Source organism: Cupressus sempervirens, chromosome 8 (assembly GCF_028749045.1).
Source record: "Cupressus sempervirens isolate cs-2001-9-10 chromosome 8, ASM2874904v1, whole genome shotgun sequence".
Taxonomy (NCBI): domain Eukaryota; kingdom Viridiplantae; phylum Streptophyta; class Pinopsida; order Cupressales; family Cupressaceae; genus Cupressus; species Cupressus sempervirens.
In genome coordinates this window covers 167,258,311-167,285,896 of record NC_143125.1, presented here as the reverse complement: position 1 = coordinate 167,285,896, position 27,586 = coordinate 167,258,311, and the positions used below count along the sequence as shown (strand labels likewise).

The 27,586-nt window shown below is 37.0% G+C and overlaps 1 protein-coding gene across 4 annotated transcripts in view; it reads left to right on the top strand.

Moving 5' to 3' along the window:
* Positions 1-27,586, top strand: part of LOC149542082 (histone-lysine N-methyltransferase ASHR1-like) — a 93,228-nt gene that overhangs the window by 47,184 nt on the left and 18,458 nt on the right. For all 4 annotated transcript variants that reach the window (XM_089797130.1, XM_089797129.1, XM_089797132.1 and 1 more), the window contains 2 exons: positions 19,038-19,172; positions 19,260-19,553. In XM_089797130.1, coding sequence (XP_089653256.1) covers positions 19,038-19,172; positions 19,260-19,553 — 429 coding nt within the window. The remainder of the gene's footprint in view (positions 1-19,037; positions 19,173-19,259; positions 19,554-27,586) is intronic.

The following is a 27,586-nucleotide window of genomic DNA, read 5'->3' as shown; positions in this document are numbered from 1 at the left end:
CAACCCTCTCTTGAAAAGTAAATACTCATGAAGACATGAGATAAACTCCAATGTTCCTTACACTTGTGGATATTAACTCAGTTATATTAATGTGATTTGTTGGTTAATCACGCAAGCGGGCTTATGTTGTTCTTTGAAAGATAACTTGGACTTTTGCTGTGATGATGATGAAATCTAGCTGTGTAACTTATATGGGTACCAAATGATGTTGATGGTGATGATGGAGGGTATGTCTGCCAATAGTGTTCTGATTTTCTAACTTTCTCCAAGAATGAATTCCAACTACTACACTACTTGCTGCTTTACTTCTACTCCTATGAATGGAAAGATTAGTAAATGGACGGGGATCGAATTTGATGAAAGGTTACCAATGGCTCTACCTCCATAGATGCAACAATTGAAGGGAAAAAAAGGACCAGATTACCATGCAAGGCTTCCTAACAAGCTGCTAGGATGCTAGTGGCCTAGTTTATAGATCCCTATCAAACATCCACTAATATCACCATGCAACTATCCATCTATTCTTACTCTTAACAACTTTCTTGAAATAAAATTTACTCTAACAACTTCAATGAAATTTAACACCAAGCGTTCTTATCACCATGCAAGTCACAACAATGATAAGAGGAGCAATTTCGGTATTATCTTAAGCAACAATTTTCTTCAACCCTTTACAAATGAGAGCAAATGGCCTTATATAGGGGCCAAAATTACAACCAATGGTAGAGATTAAGAGGCAAAATCAACAATTCATATTAGATCCGGTTGCCACCCCATCGGCCAATGAGAAGACACCACCTCATCAATGGACCAATGAAAAAAAGGAAAAGTGGCAACCAAGGAGAAGGCACCAAAATGGTAGCCAATTAGAATCAGACACCTATCCTACCCAAGAGGAAAGAGAAGTTGCCACTTGGGCTTACATCAAATGATACTCTAATATAATTGTATCTTTTCTTTCATCTTTTTAGCCAAGGCAATGAACTTGGCTAGCTTGTCATTGACTTCTTTCATGGGAGGGCAAGGTGTGTGCTTCATCTTGAGCTCAACTGAATTCATCATGTTGCTCGCTGCTTGTAGTGTCTTCCTATGATCTTTCTCATATTCTTTCACATATTCGATAAAAGCAATGAGGGAGGCAAGGGTGCCCAAATTCTTCTTCTTGATAACAACTTTCCCCAACTCATCCAATCTTGACCCAAACTCTATCTCATTAACGTTCTCCTCTTTGATATCTTCAAAATCAAGTGCAACCCCAACATCGCTCATCATGGTTGAAATGGAAGAGTCAACGCCTGGGTTGTGCTGTGCAATCTCATTTCGTATCTTTTCAAGTATCCTCAATCTGATGGTCAAGGCAACATACCAAGACTCCACCGTACTCATTCCTCCTTCATCCACCAACTTGGTTCTCTCCAAATATCTCTCCGGTAGCCCAATCTATGCCTGTAGCCTGGGAATGGCCAAGTCCTTGACTAGAAGGAAATCCTTCCACTTCCCTTCAAATGTTCTGAATTTGTCTCTAATAGCCGCCAATGACCTGAATGTCGAGATAAAGGAAGGCAAGAAGTTTCGCCCATCTTGAATTATATCACTAGTCCAATCTTTGACTTCGTGCAACTGAATCGATATCTCTTCTATGTTGGTCCTGCTGTCTTGCGGAAGGGTTGCCTGGTGCAACTGTTGGATAGATTGACAATCTCTCCAGTACTTGTTTTCGGCCTCCAACTTTACAATCCTCTTGTTTGCCTTCCTCAATCTTTCTCTAATTGAAACCATGTCATCCTAGATCTCCTCACATTCCATTTCATCCATGATTCTTCCCAAGTTATGCTCTACTATCTCATACTCCTAGCCTATAAGCTCATCCACTGCCTTGCTTACCTTTGGTATAGCAATCTGAACTTTTCGATGACCCTCATCATCGCTTCGGATTACCTTTGCCACCTTTTTTGCAGTTTGCTTTTGTTTCTCGCTATCTTCCTTTTCCATTAACCCTTGAATATCTTCAACTGTTCAGACAGTCACCACCTTGCCTCTTGGCATAAGCATTTGCCTTAACTATAGCGGTGCAGTGCATCTCCCCAAATCTAGATTTGGTTCGACTAGCAAAGCATCACCAACAGCCTTGGGCGCTTGGCTTATTTCCTATATATCAATTGGCCTATCGTCTTCTTCACTAGTGATTGTCACATCATCTCCATGTTGGTTTTCCGAGAGGGGAGGGTACTCAGTACTATTACTGTATCCACCTGATTCCAAATCAATTATGCTCTCCCTTGATGGTGCTACATTCTATCTCTCTGCTGGAGGCTCCCGATGTTCTTTACTTTTCTCAACCTCCAAATTTCTCTTCTTGCTCTTAACTGCTCTTTGTTGCTGGCTAATGCCCCCACCTTTTTGTCCGATTGACTCCATTGGACCTTCCTCGAGTTTCATCTTCTCATAAGTAAGGCGTACCTTCCGATTTTGTGATTGCCTTAACTTCCCATTGTACCATGACTTAGTGTGTAGATCAACTGTCCTTGTAACTGCCTCTAAGGAAGGATCCTGATGATCATCCCAATCCACTGGACCCAATTTTGTTCCATCCACCGTATCATAATCTTCTCTTAGCACATTTTCATGATCCTCTAGCTGAACAGGAATATCAAGGCCTCTCCCTTTGATTGCCCTCATCATGCCTACTGATAATCTTGAGAAAGCTAGCTTCCTCATGTGAAAGTCATCCTGTGCATTGGCCCAAAAATCTTCTATAGTAGGAATATGTTTGAATGTATTTTCGTGAGATACCTTGATAAGACCATTAGGATCGAATCCTTGTCTTGCTCTATACCATCCTCGATGATACCGTTCTAACTCCTCCTCCGCAGCTGCAAAGGCGATAGGATTGGGGCAAGTATCATTGCCTATTCCAAATGAGAAGGTAATCCTTGTCTCACCTTTAAGTTTCATCATCTTGTCATAATGCTTAAGTTGCCTAGCGGCTAGCCAACTTCATCAAAACTATCTTGTCGAGTGGGTACCTTGGTAGTCTCTTGGGACAAACTGTACTTCCTGCCACTCTAATATATGTGAATTGCGAAAATTGGATGAACCAACTCCCATACTTTTTAACTTTTACGTCCGCTTCTGTTGAGAGCCCTCTAGCAAGTGTCCCTTGTAATATCCTTACCATCTTCATGGCAAAGGCGTCATAAAACATCTTATAATCTTTGGTGTTGTGCAAATGAAGCTGTGGATAGCACTCATGCACCAAACATTGCCCTGACCCATTGCCAATCACTCCTAAGGCCTTAAGTCCAGGATTTTCATATAGTCTTGCAATCAGATAGAAAAGATAGGATCCCATATAGAATTGCTTTTGATTTTGCACTGTCGTAAGTTGTAACTCTAGATTTTCACTTATGATTCTAGCCCAATCAATTTTTCTCTTTCCATTTTCAATTTCATCAATAAAGTAGCACATCCAGTTCTCAAATTGCATACCTTGAGCCACACCCATGATTCGGCTGAGAAACGCAATAAGATCCCCATATTATGATTTGAAATACAACCGGGTGAGCCTTGATGACTTGGTGACTCCCTTCTTGCCTTCGCGTAACCAATTTTGCTTTAGATGAATGAAGTAGGCCTCCTGGTTACCCTGAAAGAACTTGGTTGTTTGATCCATCGTTACCACCATCATGCCTCTATGTTGGGGAATATTGAATACTTCTTCGACCAGTTGTCTACTGATGTTAGCCAACACTCTCTTCCCTTCATAAAAAATGATGGACTTGGTCACAATATCAAACTGTGATGCACATTCTATTACCAATTTCGGACAAGGCAAGGTAGGAGGGAAAGCCTCTGCCTGTACAATTTCACTCTTGTAGATCTTCTTCGCCATGGGGGATTGTCCTTCCTTCAATCTATACTTCAACTGTACCATGTTCACTGTACCGATATTGGTATCACTTATTCACCTCACTTTCAAGAACAAGGTGGGTCTTAGGCATCATGTCTTCCTTGTCTATTTTCGTATTCGTTCCCTTTGGGTTCTTGTTTGCACTAACATCTACTATTCTAAACACTAATTTTTGCCCTTTGGTTCTAAATGATAGGGAATCTAGCTTATTTCTGCCTCTCCAAGTCCTATCTCTATGCATATCAATCTCCAAACTTCAATCCTAGGGTGGTCTAGCTTATTTCTGCCTCTCCAAGTGTCCTATCATGAAATCTACACTTATATCTCCCAACTTCAGCCTATTAATAGAAATGATGAAGTGGTGGATGAAAAGTACAAGAAGAAGATAAGGGAAATGAACCAAGCAAGAACAAGGAATAAAATCTGTCTTTAAAACCAATCTTCACCTCTAAAAATGAATGAGAATTTTACCTTAAATCTGCCTTTACCAATAACTGTGTCTCTTCAAGTTCAAATCAGATCTCGGAAAATTCAGTCGCTCTCCAAATTGTGATGCCCTAGCAAATGAATTGCTTGCAAAATCTGCCCACAGTTGCCAAAAATCAGATGTTAAATCACATTGCCTCTTCACCAAATAAAATCGCCAAAGCTAGAAGAAGAAAATCACAGCCCTTGGAGGAAAAATCAGACTTCAAAATTGTTGCCAATCTTGCAAAAATCAGGCCTTTTCACCACAAATTCAACCTAGGGCAGAAATAGCCCAACTTGCAAAAATTAGATCTACTCCTTGAAATCGCCCTAGGGCAGAAATCGCCCAACCAAGGAGGAAAAAATCGTTGCCAAGCAATGGAAATCAGACCCCAAAAATCGCCTTAGGGTAGAAAATCGCACCCTTAGAAGAAAATCGCTCCAACTTGCAAGAGGAGTTGGAAAGAATGAATGAGGAAATAAGAGGGGGTAAGCCCCTTCTTATACCAAACTTTTGCCTCTCCAAGTGGGCCGACCAGCTTGGAGGGAAAACAAGATTAAGTTAGTCCCTTAATTAATGACCTAGATTTAAATGCAACACTAAAATTACTTGGCCTTATAGTGAAATTGGCCCATTTAATTGCCAGTTTTGATTAGAAATTGCAAAATAGAAACAAGTTAAGCCTAGGAGATGTCAAAATTTTCATTTGGCAACGTTTTGGTAACTAAAATATCATTAAAATCAAATCTAGCAAGCCAAAATCGATTTTCAATTTTAAATTACCAATTTCCTTTAACATTTCTAAAATCCTCTAGGCTAAATTTCAACCAAATTAATGAGATTTTGCAATTTAATCCAATTTCAATTTTGCGATACAATTTCAATTTTTTTTACAAAATAAATCCTTTTCCTGGCAGTCAAAATTCAAATTCCAATTTCAATTTCACTACTAAAAATTTCTTTTCACCAAAAAAAATCAAGATTTTCCAAAACGACTAAATCTAACAAGTTCATTTTGAAAATGCTCAAGCTTATACAATTATTTCAAATTTTCAAAAAAGTCCAAAATTTGCAAATTTATCTTGCTAGATATCGTTTTAACCATAAAAAAATGTTGTTATTGAATTTTGTTTGGTCTAAGGATAAAATTACATGCTCCGGAAAATCAAGTTTTGCACCGGGTGAAAAATAAACCAAATCAAATCCCTCCTAGAGACCAAGACGTCCAAGGTGTAAAATTACCAATTCGAAAACCTCTGGAAAACTCCAAATTTGCTAAGGCAACCAAAAAAATTTCCAACATCGCAAAAATTGCTAAGGCTTGCTCGAAAAAGGGGGTCTTTAAAAAATTTGGGGCGATGATGTGAAAACCTCACAACACTACTAACCATCCCTTGTTGAGAATGACATTATACCCCTTCTTTTTCAATGGAGTTACGACGAAATCTAGCACAAATGACTGGGTTCCAATGGTGACTGGCTGAGCCATCAATGTTCCTAGAGGTTTGATTCCATGCTAGTCTGCATTGAGTAAGTTGGAGGTGGGGGCCACAGGGTAGGCTTCCCAAGTTTCTTCCATGTCTCCTTTGGAGGACATTTACCCCCGACTCACCGTCAATTATGGTATTGATGAGGATTGTCCCGAGGATACCCATCTCAATGACCGTGGCGTATCGTCCATTGTTCAACGCAAATAACATTGTGTCTACCGCTGATCCTCCCGGCACGGTTGGCTGTTGTGGGTGCTGCTACTTGGTTGTATGTTGTAGGTATTTAGTAATGTCGTGTTTAATTGGGGTAAAGTGCGAAGGTCTTGTATTTCAATTGGAACCTCCATTTGCAATATCTGCCCTAGTATGTTATTCTCGGCCTCTGTTCGTCCGGAGGTGCTTGTAGCCACAGGTGAATCCCCCTTCATTTTTAATGCCTTCTCTATTTCCTCTTTCGCCTCTCGTACTGTTTGCTTCTTTGTACATGGATCATGGTATATGGCTTGTTTTGTCTGATTATGAGTGACTGCCAGTACTTTGTCTTCAATGTTGAGTAGGTTCATCCAATAATCGACACCTTCATGAACTTATGGTCTTCGGGACCACAACCATCAACACAACTTCTGCGATGTGTTGTTTTTCTCTTAGTCTCGAGCAAAGTGGCTCCACTGGCTGCATGCTCGATGCTGAAGCAGCGACGACCCTTTGAATCGTATTGTATCCAGCTTCTGTTCTCATTACATCCTCTTCCTCCTCGCCAGTTACTTCGGAACTCGCTAGATGACACATTGTTTGGTTGCTGGTTGGTGGTGGCTGTCCCAAAGGTGGATGGTTGTTCTTGGGTGAAAAGCACTTGTGGTCCTCTCGTCCTTAAGTTATACAAGTAGTCCTTGGTGGAATGGCTCATCAATCGGCAGATGTCACATAATGACTTTTTCAGACGCGCTCCTTTTGTGTGCTTGCTTTCTTTGCACTCTGTGCACCACAATTCTCCTTCGTCATTCTGCCTTGCGCCTCCATTCATCATTTTGAAATCCCACATCATGTGTTCCATACCCTTTTGTAATGCTTGCATCTTTTTGTTGGATTCATCGTCACTGCTACTGTGCTCATCTGATGATTCATCACTCTTGGATGATGACTTACTTTTCGTCTTTTTTAATATTTTGCTTTTGCTTTCCAAATTTATAGCTTTGTCATACACATCATTATACGACGTCAGCGGTACAATCCTCAATTTTCTTCTCAGAGATATGTTTAACCCGTCAACGAACCATCTCTTCTTGAATTCATCTTCCCAGTTGGGTTTCCATCTTCCCGAGCAATTCCTTCAATCTTCTATTGTAGGCTCGGACAGTTTCCTTCTTCCCCTAATTAGCACTATAGATCTCTGTGATGATCTCATTATGGTCTCAAAGGAGTTTAAATTATGCTTGGAATTCTTTCCTGAGCTCGTCCCATGAACCTATTTTTGTTTTGTCCATGTCTGAATATCAGTCGATGACAAAACTCTGTAGGGTTGTAGGAACCTGTTGAACCCATTCGTCTTTATCGGTAACCCCATTTACCACCCATATAGTTTTGCATGTACGACAATGTCTGACAGGATCTTCCTTCCCATCAGCAATAAACTTAGGTAGTCTCTGTTTTGGCCCTGCCATAACTGGATGCTGTTGTGTTGTTACAAGTGGTTGTTCTGTCTATAACAATTGTTGTTATTGTGTCTCGTGCAAAGTTGTGTCTGTGCATGAACTTGTGCTTGTGTGCACTGTTGTGTGATAGGTTTTGAGAAGTGTGGTCGACTATCAAACTGTACTCGCTCATATGGTGTATCCGGGACAAAGTAATCACCGTGCGCCTGTGCTCCTTGGTGCCTTGAGCCGCGCTTGTTCCCTCTTTACTTCTGCCCGAGTTCCCCAGCCGCGGTGTATGCAAGTTTAGAAACTCTTCCCTCGCCTCCTCAACCAATTCAACCTTTGTTGCATCTCTTCGAGTAAGTCCTTGGTACTTCTTAGTCGCAAACGGTTAGACAAACCTTGCTCTTTGTTCAGTGCACCTCCCTCGGCACCGAGGTCACCCTTGCGTGAACTTGTGCTTGTGTGCACTGTGGTGTGATAGGTTCTGAGAAGAGGTGTGGTCGACTATCGAACTATACTCGCTCATATGGTGTATTTGGGACAAAGTGATGACCATGCACTTGTGCTCCTTCGGCACCTTGAGCCGCGCTTGTTCCCTCTTTACTTCTGCTCAAGTTCCCCACTCGTGGTGTATGCAAGTTTAGAAACTCTTCCCTCATTTCCTCGAGCAAATTCAACCTTTGTCGTGTCTGTTCGAGTAAGTCCTTGGTGCTTCTCAGTCATAGATGGTTAGGCGAACCTTGCTCTCCGTTCAGTGCACCTTCCTCGGCATTGAGGTCACCCTTTGTGACCCCACCATTGTACTCGTCAGCGAGTTGCCTGAGCCTTTGCTGTCGCTTGACTCGTTGTGTGAGGATCAAACCTTGTTATGCAGTGTGAATATCATTATTTTGTTCATTTTTATTTTTATTTTTGTTTAACTGATTTGGTATCAATTCTCAAAAATCATCATAATTAGCAAGAACACTTTTATTTATGTAAAGTCTCCGTACATCATTATGGGTCGTTTGTGTGACCGTTACAGAGTTTAGTGCTCATTTTCACTCACTTCTCACATTTCACTCACCTTCCCATGGCATAGGGCTCATAGGTTAGACTTTTGACGGTTTTCATCATGTTCCTCAGAGTCCCAACGGTTGCATTCCAGGAAGTTTTGAAGGGTTTGTTGCTTGCGCTGTTCGTGCTCGATTTCCTGTTGTCTTGTCTAGACTAAAAACGCTTGTGCAAACAACCGAGGAAATTGGTGCAACAAGCGGTTTGCCATGAGGGTCACGTGCAATGAGTCCCCAACTGTGTCCCACAGAACTCCTTTACATACGGTTTCTCTCCTTACGAAGGTTTCAATGCTCACGTGAAACAAAATATGAAAGTTTGCATTTAGTTCATGCTCGCCTTCATATAGCTTAGTTATTCCATTTTCGTTGGTTCTCACGTTCTCCTCGAGAGATATTTCCATTTAATTCACTCGTCGTATGCCATTGTTCATGTCGCGCTCCTAGATTTGAAATTGGCAACAGTGCCAAATGTTTACCTCGTGGGGTAACAAAGACTATTTGCATACATGAAGTAAAGTATTGAACAGGGAATGGAAAGAGAGAACATAATATTATATTCATTAATTGATCACCGTAAACAAATGTACTCCATACTAACATGTCCCCGTTAAAGGAAATAGTCCATACGTATAGTGTTTGAGGGGTCGCGAGGCGAACCATCGCGACCGTGTAGCTCTCTAGAATGGGCCAACTGTCTAACTACCCAATAACTTGGCAACATATGGAATATCGGTCTTTGAGCTAGGGAAGTGAACAATAAATACTTAAGTCAAAACAAACTATTTTAAAAAGAGGCAATACATTCCTCGTATAACAAACAGAGTATTAACTGAAATCTTACACATTATTGGGTTCATTATTAAGGTAATGTTGGAGGTAACTATTAATTTATGATTTCTTATGAATATAAGTGAAATGTAGATTGAGGAAATTGGTCACACTATTATATTTGGCATTAATAAGGATATAGTATGTTGAAATATAGATTAAAGTCTATACATAGAAGATGGAATACATGCTTATACGTTCAAAGTATATATTTAAATTATATCTTTATCTACATTACATTCGAATGATCTTATATCATTGTGCATAATTATCCTTGATTATTATGTTATTCTCTCTCTTATTTGTTTATTTCAACAAGAGCTATTTGCCTTGATCTTTTATGAGGATGCTCTTTTAGGAAAAGGAGGATTGATATTAGATTTAGAGGGAGTTCGGAAGTCCTTATGTGTGTTTATATGAATTTAGGCCTACCCTCTGTATACATCATGAGGAAATGATGACTTCCAAATGATTATCACTTGTAGAAGTTATTGGAAGGTGACAATCTTACAATAACTTAAGTCATGATATACATTTAATGTAAATGTTGAAATAGACTATGATGAACTATATCTTGTAATTCAACAACTAAGTGTTAGATGTCATTCACTTGACGGTCTATGAGTTGTTTTTATAGATATATAATAGATATTTGGTGAATATCATGTGTTAATATTCTGCGGGCCATTACCTTATTGAGTACTTGGTGAATATCATAGGTTGATATTCTGGAGCCCAATACTTATGATATCAAATGTGATATCTATCCTTATTTGAGTACATGGTGAATATCATATGTTGATATTCTACAGGCCATTACTCAGAGTATTTGATGAATATCATATGTTGATATTGTGGAGGACAATACTCATGTGATATCAAAATGGTTAATATCATGTGTTGATATTTTGTAGACCACTACTTAAGAGTATTTGGTGAATATCATATGTTGATATTCTGAGGTCAATACTCATGCTATCAAATGTGAATTCGAAATGGGGAGTATCTTTTGATCAAAGATATCCTTAAAATTTGCCATTCCTAATATTACCATTGGTGAAATATTATCATGGGTTTATCCTCCGTGGCTAAGAGGAAGCGTTAATGTTTGGTGGCTTCAGTTGGATAAACTCGTGAGACTAAACTGAAGTTATATATATTATATATGTGTGTGTAGTTAAATAATTAACTATTATATTAATTAAATATTAATGAATAGACATGTCCCATGAAGGGACATGTCCATCCATATCTCATCCACAATATAAAGAGAGATCGCTGCACTTGGAGCACACATACCAAGAAGGTGGTGCTTAGTACATTTGCAAACGATCCATGAAAATCAACAAAAACACCACCCAACTCTTTAATAGAAAAATACAGCTATTGGGATGAATAATGATGTGCTTTTAGACATATATTACATAAGCAAACTCATACAAAATCGCCCCCAGCAATTTACAAGCGAAACGCTGCCTTAGGAGAAGTAAGGACACACTTTTTGGAGGGTTTTGCATATCCTAAAGCATATGCAATTGTATATCCAATTGCCACCATGTGTTTAAGTCAATAATGACAAGCTTTTTGGGACCAAACATGTGCGTATAAAAATTGCCACCACGAAGTCTCGTATGTTTAAAGCTCATAATAACGTACTTTTTAGACCATTTAAATGTGCAAACTCTTTGAAAAATTCCCCTTAATTTCTTTTTGGGACCATTTACATATGCTTTTGATTTTACTTATGTTAATATATGCAAGTTTATTAAAAGGTAACCAAAAATAATGATGTACTTTTTAAAGCATTTTGCATATATTTAAAACTCTCAACACATGTATCTGCACTTAAAAACCCCACCTTTATGACTTGGGTCCAAAATATATTGATAGTGGAGGTTAGAAGATGACTTGCATATGTGATGATATGCAATGTTGAATAAAAACCACACTTTATTGCATAAAAAGTCTCTCATGTTTAAATTTACATGTAGCTATTAGTTTTAATGAAGAGATATGTTAAGGGACTGGAAAAGTGCACCATGACATCAGAAAATCATAAAAAACTATATTTATAACTTATCAGAATGATGTGAAATTTTAGTATGGGATTCTAAATCTATTCTTCATGTAAATGACAATTTTTTTAATGCAATTATCAATAAAAAGCCCACTTTTTGAGGATTTTTTTATAAGGATATGTAATCAGGCCAAAAAACCCTCACTTGAAACACACATTCCTTAATAACTTGAGCTAGACAACTTTGTTTGAGGCCTAAATTAGCTCAAAATGAGCGGAATCTCAAAAGCTACAATCCTAGGGAAAAAACAACATTAAAGACAAAACACAAAACACAAAACTAAGATTAACGAAGAAAAAACCTTTAAGGTTACTGAAAATCTACTGCTTGCGGTTGGAGAAGAGAAACTCATCCTAACAAGCAATAAGGTGATTAGCTTGACGAAAATCCTAAAAATGGATGCATGACAAGTGCAAAATAAAGGACAATTCAAGGATGATGAATCAATTTTACAATGCGTTACCCTGTACATCAAAAACATAGAGGATACACCTAGGAAACCATGGGAGGATTGTGTAGGGTTGCTCCAATTTTGTGATGTCAAAATTGAGGACAAGTTACATTCTTAACTCTGTGTATTGGTGGTTAGAAAGAACTACACTAGCAGAACACCAATGTCTAATGTGGGTAGAGACACAGGAAAAACATGTTTGATCGACAATGTCAAATATGTGTTGGAGCTGGACCATGTCTATGCAATAGAGGGGGCTTGCATTTTTTTCAAAATATCGCCTCAGTGGTGTTTGGACGAGCCGCAGAGACTTGGGCCGTAAAAGTCTCGAGTGAGTGACTAAGCCTGCGTTAACATGAAGATTGATTGTTGTGGTTGGATCACTATTTGGAAACTTGAGACTATTGTAGTTTGTTGAAGAGGTGATCCGTAGTTGTAGAGGTGAGCATAGAGGAGGCATGCTTGCAATGTGCTTGTGCCTTCAAAACAAAACTACTATCGATGTCGTGTGTCGACCACTAACAAAGGTCTCTAGAACAATTTTTTTGGAGCGATAGATCAAAAGGGTTCAACTACCCTCCATGGGCGGTGATTTCAACGATGAGTACCACTGAGGAGAAGCCACAATGGTAGGCACCGTGCCTCCTATCGACATAAACAACATACCATATATGGGAAAGAATGTTGTACGAACTTCTTCCAAGACTTGACATCAATCTTAGTGCTGGATTTGGTATGGGTTTCGCTAAGTGTATCAAACCGTTAGAAAGAGTGTTGTTTAAATTGTAAATTGCACTTAATATGAAGCATGCACTACTAATGACCTGACCTCATAACAAATGGTAAAGATTGTATTGTGGAAAATATTGGAAATTGTGGGTGAAGATTTGAGTCGTTGCATGATAAAGATAAAAGTGGCACTTGCGTATGGTTGGATCTTGTGAGGGCAGCGTTGAATGTCTACTCGATTCTATGTTTGCAGGGTCGGTAAAATTGACAAGTTGGTGATATGTTGCCGAGGCATTTGTGTAGGTGATTTAGCATCTAGGATTGCAAAGAAAAGTTGAGACAAGAGAGCATTCCCAGTAAGCAAGAATAGATTGCAAGGTGATTATGTTCTAATCTTAGTATAGTCATATTCCTGTCTGGTCTAGAGCTCAATCTCATGGTAGTAGGTCCAAGGCGGTCTTGGATCTAGCAATTTTAGATGTATATGGACCATGCTAGATGATGAGAGTCTCTTGGAGCAAGATATCTTCCATAATTCAGACTATGTAAGCAAGGTATGCTTCCATGACAAGGGAGTAGGTAAAGGATTTGCTTTAGTTGATGTCTGAGGATTTTGGTCATACTGTTTCAGAGGGAGTGGACCATGGTGAGATAGTTTCTGTAGTGATCAAGTATACTTCCATTCGGATAATGAATTCTCTAGCTTTGGCATGAGATGGAAGTTGCATCAGTGAGATATGATGATCAATTTCCTCTTTGGGAAATTGTAACAATTAGAGGACAATGATTCATGGGATGGAGTCCCATGTATGTAGGTTGGAAGGCCTTTTGCTGACACCTGGGTCATGATATTCCTAGATAGATGGATACTTGGTGAGCTTGGGATTTACCTAGAGTTATGTAGACTCCAACCATATATTTCATGATAGGATAAAGCATGTGGAGATAATATAACTATATTAGAGGTATGGTGCAAAGGATTGCTATTCATTTGAGGTACATTAGCATTGATGATTAGATGGCTGATATTCTCATCAAGCCTCTTGGCAGAGTAAAGTTTGTGTATTTTTGAGACTTGCTTGGTACTGTGGAGATTGAAGCCCTTGCTTAGAGGCATTCTCAACGTCAGTGATTTCTAGAGATGTACTATAATGCGTTCTTCTTTCTTAGAGAGAAGATTGATGTGCAAGTCCTTGTTAATGGATTTTTCTCTGTTAGAGAGAAGTTTGAGGTACAAGCCCTTGTTAATGCATTCTTCTCTATGAGAGAGAAGCTTGAGGTGTAGGCCCTTTTTTATGCATTCTTCTTTCTGAGAGAGAAATTTGTGGCGAAACCCCTTGTTCCACTCTTGAGGAGTAGTCATGGTGGATCCACCCTCTGGGAGTAGCCAAGGTGGATGTCATGTTGAGAGACTCCATGATTTAACACTTTTATTTATTCACTGCTGGGAGTAGCCATGGTGAACCTCATGATGAGATGATGGCATCGCATTGAGTGATTTTGTGATGACCACTTGTGTTCATTTGCATTTCCATTAATGGGAGTAGCCATGATGGACTTGTTGGTTTCCAAAATCATAGATTGGAATCCTATGAGCCTTACCAATCTCAATGTTGGGATATCCAATCGGTTATGGCCAATGCCCCGAACCCCATGACTTATGAAAAATGTACAGTACTTTCCTAATCAGTCACCACAAATCAACACTTACGTGGTTGCATGTGGTATTGTGGGACTTATTAGTCCCACATGTAGCACGTTGGGAGAGCTGCCCAAATTTATATACACAAAAGCTCGATGGTCATGCAAAGCCAACAAACTATGTACTTGCTTGTTGAATAGTTGATGTCGTTGGGTCCATGTTAAATAATCCACCAGTTGATGTGATCACCCTGTGTACGGTCTGACTATTTTGACAAAAAATGCAAAGTGGAGTGTGTTGAACCCCAACAAAATATCGTCAATAAAAAATGCCAGAAATATACTAACAATGAAAATGAAAATCACACAAAAGAAAAAAAAAACATTAATTTCTAGCAATTGTGTCTTCACTGCCAAATCGGGTTTGTATAAGCCCAATTTGCAATTTTTTGCCTCAGATTTGACTTATGTCCAAAACTAGCAAATTTATTGTCATAAATTGTTTGAATGACCACTTGGACGCATTGGTGAGGTCAAATACGACATAGGATGTTCCCATAATGTGTTCTTTAGATTTGCAAATTTGCCCCCTTTTGAGCAACAAGACATTTCTTCAATGATGGCTAATCAATGGTGCTCCTATGGCTCTGATATCATGTAAGAATTTGCCTAAGGCAATAAAAGAATATGCTAAGATCTAGAAACCCAATGAATAACACGAGAGACAAAATGATATGATGAATTAATTGATTGAGTTCAACAATGATCAATAGTACATCAATAATCAATGAATACAATGTAGAAGTGCCTAGATATATAAGCAATGCATGATAATTAGGAGATAAGCAATAAATAAGTTATTAGTCACACTAGGTGGCATCAAATGTCCATCAAAGATGGATCATCCTCCATTGTACAATGAAGTAGGTGTAACAATGTGAGGATGATAATGTGATAAGTGTAATAAAAGTGGATCTCACTTCCAAAGTAGAAATCTCCTACACCATGTGCTAAAATAAGATGCAAACTCCTAGGTGTCTAATATGCAAACTACTATGTAATGCATTGTCTAAGTAAGCTTAAGTAAAATTTAATTAAGGATATTTAATTACACCAACACATACAAAGCTGTTTTAAGTGTAATTTTTTTATATGGGGTAGAATTTTCACACTCATCGCAATCTTTAAGTTGAGCTTTTATATCACATGCTTGTTCTTTAGAAATTGAAGATTCTTTTAGAATTTGTCGTGCAATTTTATTTTTTGAGGCCCTTTGTGCATTATTTGTGTAACTCTTTTGGGCCCTTTTTTTGCATAGTTCACACTAGAGCTCTCTAATTGATGCCATATTTTACCAAAACTATTATAGCTTTGTTATTTTGGCCATTTTGGGCTTCTAAGAGTCTAAAAAATTTGATATCTGCATTGAAAATTACACTAATCATAAAGTTGATATTGTACTTGTTGGGGGATCATTTCAACAACTAGTAATAGGTGGGTGCACATGTGTTTCCTTTGCAGCATGATTCTTTTCTACATTTCTAGTTATCTGCATCAATGAGTAAAGTTCAGCTCCTCAGCTCACACTATACAACTATTTTTAGTGAAAATCATAAACGACAATCTACTTATGAAAAAAATTGTTTGCATCAAACAACAATAGAATCAAAACTTAAACCTACTTTGCTTGCAGAGAATTTGTAGTTAACAAATACGATGAAGCCTATGGAACATTGTGTTTGTTTGTCTCTCCTGATCTTATCTTACCTGTTGAATTTTTAAACTCACCAACTGAAATTTAGAACAAATGAAGAAGTTAGCTTGGGATTCAAGATTCTACGAGAAGTTATCAGTTGGAAAACTTGCTCATTAGTTTGAGCCTAGACAATATGACACTTTTCAAGATTTCTTCACAAAATTGAGATTGCTAAGTTGTGATTTCAGTGTGGAATTACAAGGAAAGATGAACAGCTGATCTTTGTATTCTCTATAAACATCGTTTTGACTATTTAAGTTTCCACCTTTCATGCCACAAAGAGTGCTCTTGGAACTCACTTCACCGTGCCATCTTTGGATGACTTTTCCATCACGCTCACAGGCAAGAAGATAATTTCATCTAGGTGAGCACTCTCAAATATTCAAAGTCGCATGCCCTAGTGGTCAACTAAGGCAGAAAAATAGAAAGGAACAGGTAATAATGATATGAAATAGAAAACGGTAAGGATAGAAAGGATCAGAAGTGAATTGCCTCAAAAGCAGCTAATGGTATTTCTTCAAATGATGAAGAGCCTAAGAAGGAGATGCTCAAATGCGCTTATTGCAAGATGAACATAAATGTTTGTAAAAACAAATCAATCGCTTACACATTCTAGAAAAGAATAATATCTTTATTCTTCAGTCAATAAACCAGATCTCACACTAGGGGTCTGTTCAGGAAAAAGATTACAAGGAGAAATGAAAGGTCAAGGTTCTTGTAATGCATGCCTCACAACTATTCACTTGGGCTCTTGATTCAGGTGCTTTGCACTGCATGGCTTCGTCATCCTTGCTTTATGTGTATTATTTTCATCAGTGAGGGTACTCTTATTGAGGCAGAGGACTATACATTTTATGATGTTTTTTGTGCACCTGCCTTGTCAATTAACATCCTATCAATTTATTAGATCACTCACAAGGGCTCAAGTAAGTGAATTGAGATCACTTTTGATTGACTTATGATTAGTTAGATGAACAATGATTCTACATTTGTGGCAGAGAGAGCAGATAATCAGTCTTGACTCTCTTTTTATAATTCCTGACCCTCTTCTGAAAATTTTACTCACTCATTCCAACGAGGTGAGTAGTGTTTTGCACGAGAGTTTTGACCATCTTAACTGTTCCTTTTTGTAGCAGCTTAGCCAGTATAGCATGTTTAATTTTTGCATTTAGTTTACTTTTTTAATGGTGTTTGCTAAGGTTGCATTCTTCGTAAGTTGCCTGAAGCAATGTTTGACAAATGCAAGTCAGATAGAGTTTCACAGATACTGGAGTTAGTAAATATGTTTTGGTTGGAGCTTTCCACACCCTGTCTTCAGCAGCGTTAGACATTTCCTGACCTTCATTGATGAGTTTTCCAAATGGTCTATGGTACATTTTCTCAAACAAAAGTTTAAGGTCTTTGAACATTTTAAGGAACTCAAACTGTTTCAAGTAAAATAAGTAGGGCAAGCCATTAATGTTTTACGTTGACATTGTTGGTGAATATGTAAGGGATTTTTTTGAACAGCGTGGCATTTCAAAGGAGATTGATTTGCAACATGCAGTTCGATACAATCCTCAACAGAACAAAATAACATATCTTTGAAGGAAATGACAAGTTGAATGGGTCTTTTGAGATCTCTTGCATTGTCGTATTGGTCAAAGGCCATTGATTGTGCTTTTTATATTTAAAGTCACATTAAAGGATTGAGAATCATTAATCCTTGAATAGAGTCACTTTTTTTAAAGCTTGAAGTGGTTGTAAACCATCATTCAAGCACTTCAGATTTTTAGCATTTTGTATATCCAATTCATCGAGCATTTTCAGTTTAGATTCATAGTTTAGTAGAGTTAGGGTTTTCCTTTCAAGCATTGTCTTTCCCAGCTCACCTGAGCGCTGGTTTATTGAGGTAGACAGGTGTCTTTTGTTCCTTGAGACCTTGTTGTCTTGAGAATAGAAACTCCCCTCCTCTACAAGAACCACACTTGGGATCTTTTTCCTCTTCCCAACAAAGCCTAACGAGTCAACCATGTACATAAAAATACCCTCTTTGTGGCGATTGGGTACTTCATTAAGTTTCGTTTGTGGAGACCTCTGTTTTCATACACCAAGTTATGCTAAGGGGAGGTGTTTGCATAGATTTTTTTTATTTTTATTGGATATTTATTTCTGCTTATGTAGGTTTTTCTGACACTTCTCAATTAAACTTTCTTAGGGTCATAAAGTGAATATTAGTGTGAGAGGTGTGAGCATCTTCTATGGGAGTGTATTTTTCTTTGATATATTCGGTGTACTCTCCCTATTGGTTGAATCTGCTATCTCCTTCCACTTAGTCTATATATATTCACTCTCCTAGCTTTGTGTTGTATTGCTTTCCTAATTCTATTTTTCTGTTTGAGCATTAGCGTTACTCTCTTGGAGTTTTTACTCTAATGTTATTTTGATTCCTTCAATCATCTGATATAGTTTTAGAGTCCTACCACACTGGATCTTTGGTTATCATCTGTTTTGGAAATCCTAACATTAACGGTTCTCCTGCAGTCCATATATGTGATACTGGCTAGCAGGAATATAGGAGTGCAGGGGGAAAGCTGCTATCCTAATTTAAAGTTAGTCTGTATGAGGAATCAAATGCCCTATTGCTATTGTATATATAATAATATTGTAACTTAAGATTGTTTGAATATAAGAAGCAGTTTGTATTTTGAATGTCTTGTTTTAGTTGTATCAAGACTATGCTTTTTACTAATTCAAACTTTGCATTGATGTGCATCTGATTGTTCCATAGAAGCTAGCATTAAATCTAAATTGATATTTATTGTGGACAAAGGTGAATATGGTTAGCCACACACTTCGTGGCTTTTGAAACGTATGGGTATTGACATAAAGCTCACCTCGGTGTTTTTACTATTTATATAATTCTACAGGTTGTTTTGGAAATTTCATATTAGGGCACCAAGATGAGGAAGTATTTTGATTGAAGGTTTCTTAACTTTATGATCGATTTGCAGCTTTGTGTCTCCTATATCAATTTGTACGAGCCCAGGAGCACTAGAAAGCATGAACTTTTAGTGACAAAACATTTTGATTGCAATTGTCAACGCTGCCTGGAACCATTGGAGTCATCTCCTGATCGCTTCTTGGAGGTATAGACTTCTTTATCTAATCATTTAAAAAAGTTAAAATGCAATAAATTGTTGTGTATGCCAATATCATGATAGCCTTGATTACAGGGTTGCATGTGCAATTTCAAAGGTTGTGATGGTGTTTTAATGAAAAGAACTTCCCTCAATGGTCATGTGTCGGGGGATGGAAAGTTAACCCCATGGATATGTGATACATGTTCACGAGTTCTGGATCCAATGTCATTTGATGTTGAAGGAAAACAAATTGCCGAAACACCTTGGATTCTGGTAGGTAGAGCTGAAGAGCAGATGGCGATTGCTATGTCTGCATACAGGGAGAGACGCTTAAAGGATGCACGTGCACTGCTTGAGAGTTTTAACGTGAATTTCAGTGGAAAATTGGTAAGTTGTTTCTACTCTTCAATCTAAATGCCCCTTCATTTTAATGCTTGTTATTTAGTTTAACATGCTGAGAACTGAGAAGTTGTTTAAGTATGATGTATAGGCAGTGAAAGCATGATTATTCCTTATTCTGTCTAAAATATTTTAAGAAATCACCGAGTGCCCTAGAAATACTTTTGTCCTTACATGCTCTGTACATGTAGTATCCCTGGCACAGTGGTGTTATTTCTTCTGAGGTACAGGTAACTTCAAAAAATGACCATACTTGTTATGTAATGTACTAAAATCTAAATGCAATATTTGTGATGATTTTGTATTTTTGTTCTAGGTGAATGTGAGAAAATTCCTGCATACTTTCTGCTTATTGCTAAGAGTTGCAATAGGCACTGGTAATTGTACATGCAAAACAATTTTTGCATATTTTCTTAGCATAATATTTGGAAAGCTCACACTTGGCAGCTCAAAATTTTGACTCTGACTTAAGACTCTGCAAAACTTGATGAAGATTAAAAAAATAATTACATCAAAGACAGAAATTAATGCATCTACAGAACACATAGGTCTATTCTAATCATGAACTTGTCATAATTCAAGGATAAATATATTACATGTGATGTGACCATGAAATATTAAATATAAAAAATATAAAAAATTCAAGTACATGTATCCCCAGTCCAAGATGCGTCTCGGAGACCCTGCGCATACCCAGAGACTTAAAAATTTCAGTGAAAACTTTGTGTTAGAGTCTCCCGCCATGAATTTTGACATTCCCCAAGTGTCTCCATAGGAAAAAGCATATTAAATAAGAGCAAAACATATTTTTATAATATTTGTTTGCTCAAAGTTTTGAACAATTCGACTCTATATGTCACAATATAGATTGAGTAAATAACATTAGTATTAATATTAGTACTTTGAATTTTAGATTTGATATTTTGATTCAATGGTTTTAATATTCATACTCAAAACTTTCCATTGTTCTTGTTTTCAAAGCTCCATGTTATGATATTTCTTGGAAATTATTAAATTATATTTAAAAAAATTGCTGTCTCCAAGTACCTTCATCTCCTGTTTTTTGAAAAATAGTTGTACCAGTACCAGTACTAGTCTCCCGTATCCCGGTGACTATGCTATAAATTAAAGTTAAACTGTTTAATTGCTATGTTACAGAACCACTAAAAAACTAGGTTGATTCTAGGTACAATATGTCGTCATATCAGAGTCTACATGGAGTCAATATATAACCAGGCAAAGTTTGGAATTTGTGTCTAAATCAGTTATAAAATTTGCGCACTTCCTGACCTTTTAAATACCCTGAACAACATTCCTGGTTCTTGAAAATTATATTAAAAAAAGTTGCTGTGTCCAAGTACCTTCATCTCCTACTTTTTGAAAAATAGTTGTACCAGTACCAGTATTAGTCTCTCATCGCCAGGTGAATGCTATAAATTAAAAGTTAAACTGTTTAATTGCTATGTTACAGAACCACTCAAAAACTAGGTTGATTCTAGGTACAATATGTCTTGATATCAAAGTCTACATGCAATCAGCATAACACCAGGCAAAGTTTGGATTTTTTGTGTCTAAATCAGTTCTGAATTTTGCTGACTTCTTGACCTTTTAAAGACCCTGAACAACATTCCTGGTTCTTGAAAATTATATTAAAGAAATTGCTGGCTCCAGGTACCTTCATCTCCTATTTTTTGAAAAATAGTTGTACCAGTACCAGTACTAAGCGCCTGTCTCCAGCTAACTATGCTATAAATTAAAAGTCGAACTGTTTAATTGCTATGTTACAGAACCACTCAAAAACTAGGTTGATTCTAGGTACGACATGTCTTGATAGCGGAGTCTACATGGAATCAGCATAAAACCAGGCAAAGTTTGGAATTTTTGTGTCTAAATCAGTTGTGAATTTTGCTCACTTCTTGACCTTTTAACGACTCGGAACAACATTCTTGGTTCTTGAAAATTAAAAAAACCTTGAATATCATTATCCACTTTTGTTTAAGATGACATCAAAAAATAATAACTTTGTTTTGTTTTAGATGAAAACCATGAATTGAAAAATTATAGTTTGTCTCGTGGCATTTCATGACTGGAAATGGGTACTTTATGACACCACTTAGTAGAGTCATGTCCCCACTTCAAATATATTTTTAATAATAATTAAATAATACAATATTAGTAAAGGAATAATAATATTAAATAGATAGGTAAATAAATAATATATTTATAATTAAATATTAAAATTTAACAATATCATAATATATTATTACTCGATTATATAAAATAAAAATATTAAAATAAATAGATACATAAATAAATAATAGTAAAACATCATATTAATAATCATATTAATAAAATATGTCAACAAACAATCATATTAATAATCATTGTAATTCAAATAAATTCTAAATAGATTTATAATTAATAATTATTATTGTAAATAATAAATTTATCTACATCCATATCTTTTACATCTAAGGGTCGCAACCCTTCGACATGCCAATCTATATAATGGATATCAAATCCATTCCCTCTGGCATCTTTTTACACATTGAAGAATCAAATTCCATGACGACAATAATCATAGACGGGCAATGAAGGATTTACAGTGAAATATGTGTTCAAGAATAATTGAACACAATATGAGTGGAGATGAATAAGGGAATTACAATTATCGAAAGTGAGCAAGGTAAGAATGCAGTACAAGGGAAGACTAGTAGGAACATTACAATTATTAAGATAAAAAGTGTGATTCCATGTAGCATATGATGTTGACCCTAAAGGCAATCTTAGTATTGTCTATTAGTGCAAAACACTTAGTCATTTACAAGGCAAAGTTGGTTGGTCAACATTGCAACCGAGCCACAATACAGGCCGAGCTACATAAAGCTTAAGTATACAAGTTCAGTTTGTGATGAGGCAAATATAGTTGCCGAGCACATTATAGTCGTTGAGCATTCCGGTTGTTGTCGAGTGTTATATAGGCCGAGTAGTTTAGAGGTTAAAATAGTTTAAGCTGAACAAAGTTCATGCTGGGGGACAACATGAAGAACCAAGCATAGTCGAGCATCAGATGCTATATGTGCTGAGTTATATAGTTTGAGTATATTAGTTTGGAATGGCACAAAATCTTATGTAAACTATTTTTGCCGAGCATGAAATGTATTTCTAAGTTCAAGGAGAAGATCAAGGAGGTAATTACGCCTGTAATTATGTATCATTAATCCCTATGCAGTATGATGGACCAATTAGAAGATTGGAAGGACTAAGTGGCAAAAAGAATGAATGTGGATCTTTGATTGTGATCTAGAAACTTCTTAAGATGGTTATAAAAGAAGGGTTTCAAGACAAAACAAGTTGTGGCGAGCGAGAGGAATTCATGCGTGTGAAGTTGAAGGTGAATCAGTGAGTTAATAGTTGTAAAGGAGTAAGGCGACCGAGCAGTGTAGTGAGGAGATACTACAAATCAGTCACTGAGAGCTGATTACAATTTGGATAGAAGATATGTTATCAGCATATCAGTGCAAATCGAAGGATCAAGGTACTGTTACATTTTAACAAGTGTATCAGTTGAATCTCTTAATAGAGTGGTCCTAACAAGCCTATTGTAAATCTCCTAATAGAGTACTCACTTAATTGTGATGTTAAAATCCTTTAATCAAGGTAGACTTAACAGTGTTCTTTGTTACTGCAGTTGTGAACATTTTGTAGGTGCCATCCCCACCGCAGTTTCACCTTCACCTTGGAGGGTTTTTGCATTACCAAATGTTGTGTTATGTGCTGATTACTTGTTTATGTGTTCTATTCATGCAAGTAGATGTTAGATCTGATATTACATTTTATCACATGATGTTGAGTGGTTGAGATGTGTGGTGAATGAAGTTTAAATATGGTTTATGTTTGAAGTGGTAAAAGTTTTGGAGATCCTGATTCACCCCCCCTCCCAGCATCTCACTTTCCCATTAGATTTCCAACATATGATTCAAGTAGAGATGGAGTGTACTAGATAGCGAATAAAATCAATTTGAGCAATAAACGATGAACAATGAAAAACAATAACCTCCATTATAATACTCGCCTCCCTCCAAGCATAAAGGCCAATGAATAAAGACAAAAAGATGAATGTTACTCTCAAACAATGATCTTAGACCATAATAGTTTGAATAGGAGAAGTTAAGATAATGTAACCGCTGGAATAAGCAATGCAAGAATAAACAGTGGTAAATGATTGTTCAAAGATTGCAAGAATTTGAATATGAAGTAAATTTACAGTGACTAACATATTTAACAAAATTGGTGATGCACAATGCCCATTAAATACAATCAAGGTTATGTATCATTAGTCTAATTATTCCCATATTCTCAGCAGTGGTGATTAGGAATATTCCCGTAGTGAGAAAAGTTAGAAGACATGGAATAAAATATAGTAAAAATCAGTGTTGATAGAGAGAATAGATCACACAAGGAATACAACATTTCCCACTCCATCCAACTACGGTAGAAAATGAAGGACTCCAGCCTGCCAAGTCAACAAACACAGAAATAGCTGTGGGGTGTAATTGTATTAAATATACTCAGTACAGTGTTTTAATAGGCCCAACCAGTGCTAAGGATAGTGAGGTAATAATTATAAGGCAACGATAGGCAACTATGAATGAAGAGCAACAACCTAAGCTAGATCAAGATATAACACAATATGGCCTCCAATTGGATAAGGAGTCAATAGAAGAATTGTAGAGAGGAGATTAGAAAATGATTTACAATACATATAATGGGAACTAAATAAGAGAAAGAGGGGAAATTTTGTAAAGCTTACCATTAGTTTAGGGAAAGGTGTAATGTCCCCTTCTTGGGGACATTAGAAAATCACAAATTCAATTCATAAAATATTTAAAAGTGACTTTGGAATTAAATTAAATCTATGTAAAAAGTCTCTTTCGATCAAAAGGGGGAAAAGATGACAAAGGGAAGAGAAGATGGAAGACAGAATGGGAATCTGAAGAGTCATGGTTTGAGCATTGAAAGGGGAAGTCTCATTCATTTTCAGGGACGCTTATATTTCGTTTTTGTGTTGAAGATTTCTCTTGGAGAAATTAACGAAGCTTCAGCTTCTATTCAAGACCCGAGGACACCAACCTTCAGGTTCTTATTTTGTTGATTGGACGTAGCCCCAATTCATCATTGTGGTGGATTCACATCTGGGATTACAGGTGCATGTTATATTTTCTTTCCAATCTAACTGTAATGCTGTTTGTAGGATTGGATCTTATTCATGTTGGTATTGTATTACTGATTTATAATACAATAACCTGTCTGAAGTTGTATCAAATTGAATATTTAATGAGCATTTATCAGTTCATTTCCTGATTTATATTACTGGTTCGATTTGCATGAGCATCTATTATATGCTGAAACCTGTTTATCAGAAAAGTTGGTAAAATATTGGTTGGGGATATTACAGCGGTCTCAGAGCATCAATCATGCCATCCTGCTGGGTGTAATCAGGTCACCTGTGTGAATTAAGGGGTAAGGGATTGTAAGGAAATTGCAGTTTTGAAGTGGTTTTATCTGTTGCCCAAGAAACATCATTTTGGGTGATACAAGGAGATTTTGCCGCATAGTGAAAAGTATTCATAGTGTCCTTTTCATTTTCCTAGCTACTATAGCTGAATATGGGTGCACATATAAAAAACACAACAAGATAGATAGTAGTGGAGATGATGAAGTTAAATACTCTTAAGTTGTTTTTCTTTACTATTCGTTGTGGACGGTAGTTATAAATCTGGAAATTACTATGTGTATCTCGTCAATGATGATAAATCCGTTTTAAAAGAGTTTTGTCTTGACTAAGGGATGGTGTAATAGAATTTCCCAGAAATTTTATTTCTCTAGAAGTACACCGAGCAAGATGTTTGAACCAATCTGATAATGGAATTCCAGATTATCTGAAATTCATTTTCTTCCATTGCCTGCTATCCTGATCCTCAGTTTGACACAGGTTTATTTTGTGATCTTTCTTTGATATATTTGGGAGGAGAGTTAAACCAGTAAGCTGATTAGAAAGGATTTTTCACTCCATTCCGTGACTGGGACTTTCTGTGGTTGAAGTTATTGTAAAGGCGTGACTACACAGAAAGAACAATTGAAAGCTAGATGAGTCAGATTGTCTCTGAAGGTTATAAATATCTGACTTTCAAAGCATTAAAGTCATAAAATAGCGGGCAAAATAAATAAGCTCTTATTGGATGTGTGATATGGTGTCGTATTGTCACTGAGAATTAATATCTGTTGAAACGATAGTGGAGCTTATAAATAAACCTGGGTAAAGCATCTACAGTAATCTTTGACGACTTCAGTAGTATTGGGCATGAGGTTCATATGGAGCGTACAAACCATTCCTGCTTGCTGTGAGATGAGTTCAATGTTGGGAACGGAATTGCTATGGCCTCTTAAATGATTTTGTCGTCTTGAATTTAGCTTCTCACACAGGAAATTTGAGAGTGAAGCTTGCCGTAAAATCTATGAATATTGTTCTGTCACATTGAAAACACTATCGTGAGGTACAAGAATACATTTTGATCGCAGAATTGGGGCTACATGACAAATATCATTGACGGTGTATATAGAAAAGTGATAAATAAACGAGAGCCTTCCTCAGTGATTGAATGTGTCTGGAGTATCGACAAGCACCACCAACTCAAAAATATTCCTTGCTCCTAACAAGAGTCTTGGTGGAGATTGGTATTACTGCTGTTACAAAGAATTTGTTTGGGTCATAGTTTGGCAAAATATTGCTGTTACAAGAATCTCCAGTTGTAATGTCGACCTGCATACAACGAGTAGTACATATATCCACTCGTATGAGCACGTCTCAACCTTAGCTTGTCTGTAGCTGACTTGTTGAAGATTGCCATTCATAGCAGACCACATGCACTGGGAGTTGTGGTAGAAGCAATTGGAGGCAGTTGAATGATTCAGAGATGAAGTAAGCATATTCAGGATGCACGTCTACTAAGTTAAACATTCTCGGGCAGATGTAGACATATGCCAGTATTGAAGAACAAATTCACCGGAAAAAAAAAACGCATATCTGTAGCCATTTGGGAGAAACGTGACCGGAACTGGAAAATTATATGAACATTATGTGGTCTGTGTGAATACATTATTACGCGCATGAGCATTTAAAAATGTTGTGTGAATAATCCATGTGTTGCTAAATATTGCTGAAGGGACAATGACAGAAACTTAAATTTTTTTTATGTTCAAGGCCGTAAGATTCGACAGTCACAAGGATTTTCTATTACTTTTCCAGAGCTTGACTTGATGTGGGTTGCCTTTTGTCCAGGTTGTGATAGTTTCCATTTGATAAATTGAACAGTGTGAAAATTATGATATGCTAGAGACCAGATTTGATTATATCTGGGGAATTAACTAAAGGGTATGTAGCAGTTTAGATTCATACATCAAGATTCAACACTACTGTATTTCATCACCAGTTTCAGCATTCCTTGAGAATCACAGGCCAGTATTGATTACTTGTATTTTGTGCTACTGCTATTGTTTCACTATATGTTTTATTTGCAGAGTTGATAAGGGTGCTTTCAGAGGACTTATCATCATTGTTTGCTTGTGTTAGCATTGCATAATTGTTGTAACAGTCAACCATTGAAAAAATTTCAACTAGAATCTTACTCTGTCTTCTCATAAAAGTATGATATCTTTACACTGCAAATTGAGAGCATATCAGAAACTTAAACTGAAACAAACAGGATGTTATTCATCATATGGTATAAACAGAAGATAATTTGTTAATCAAATCATAATACATACAACAGCTTATATCTGGGATTGGTCATGAACATTTCTGGATATTATTTTGTTGAACAATATTTGTATTCATTTGTGGTGTTCCAAAACTCAGAGGATCTGCTCATATTCTGTTGGTAAGGCAGTGATTCAAGGGATTGGAAAAAATGGAACAGACCTTCGACTGCCTTTGATTTTCTCTTCGTGATTAACAATCT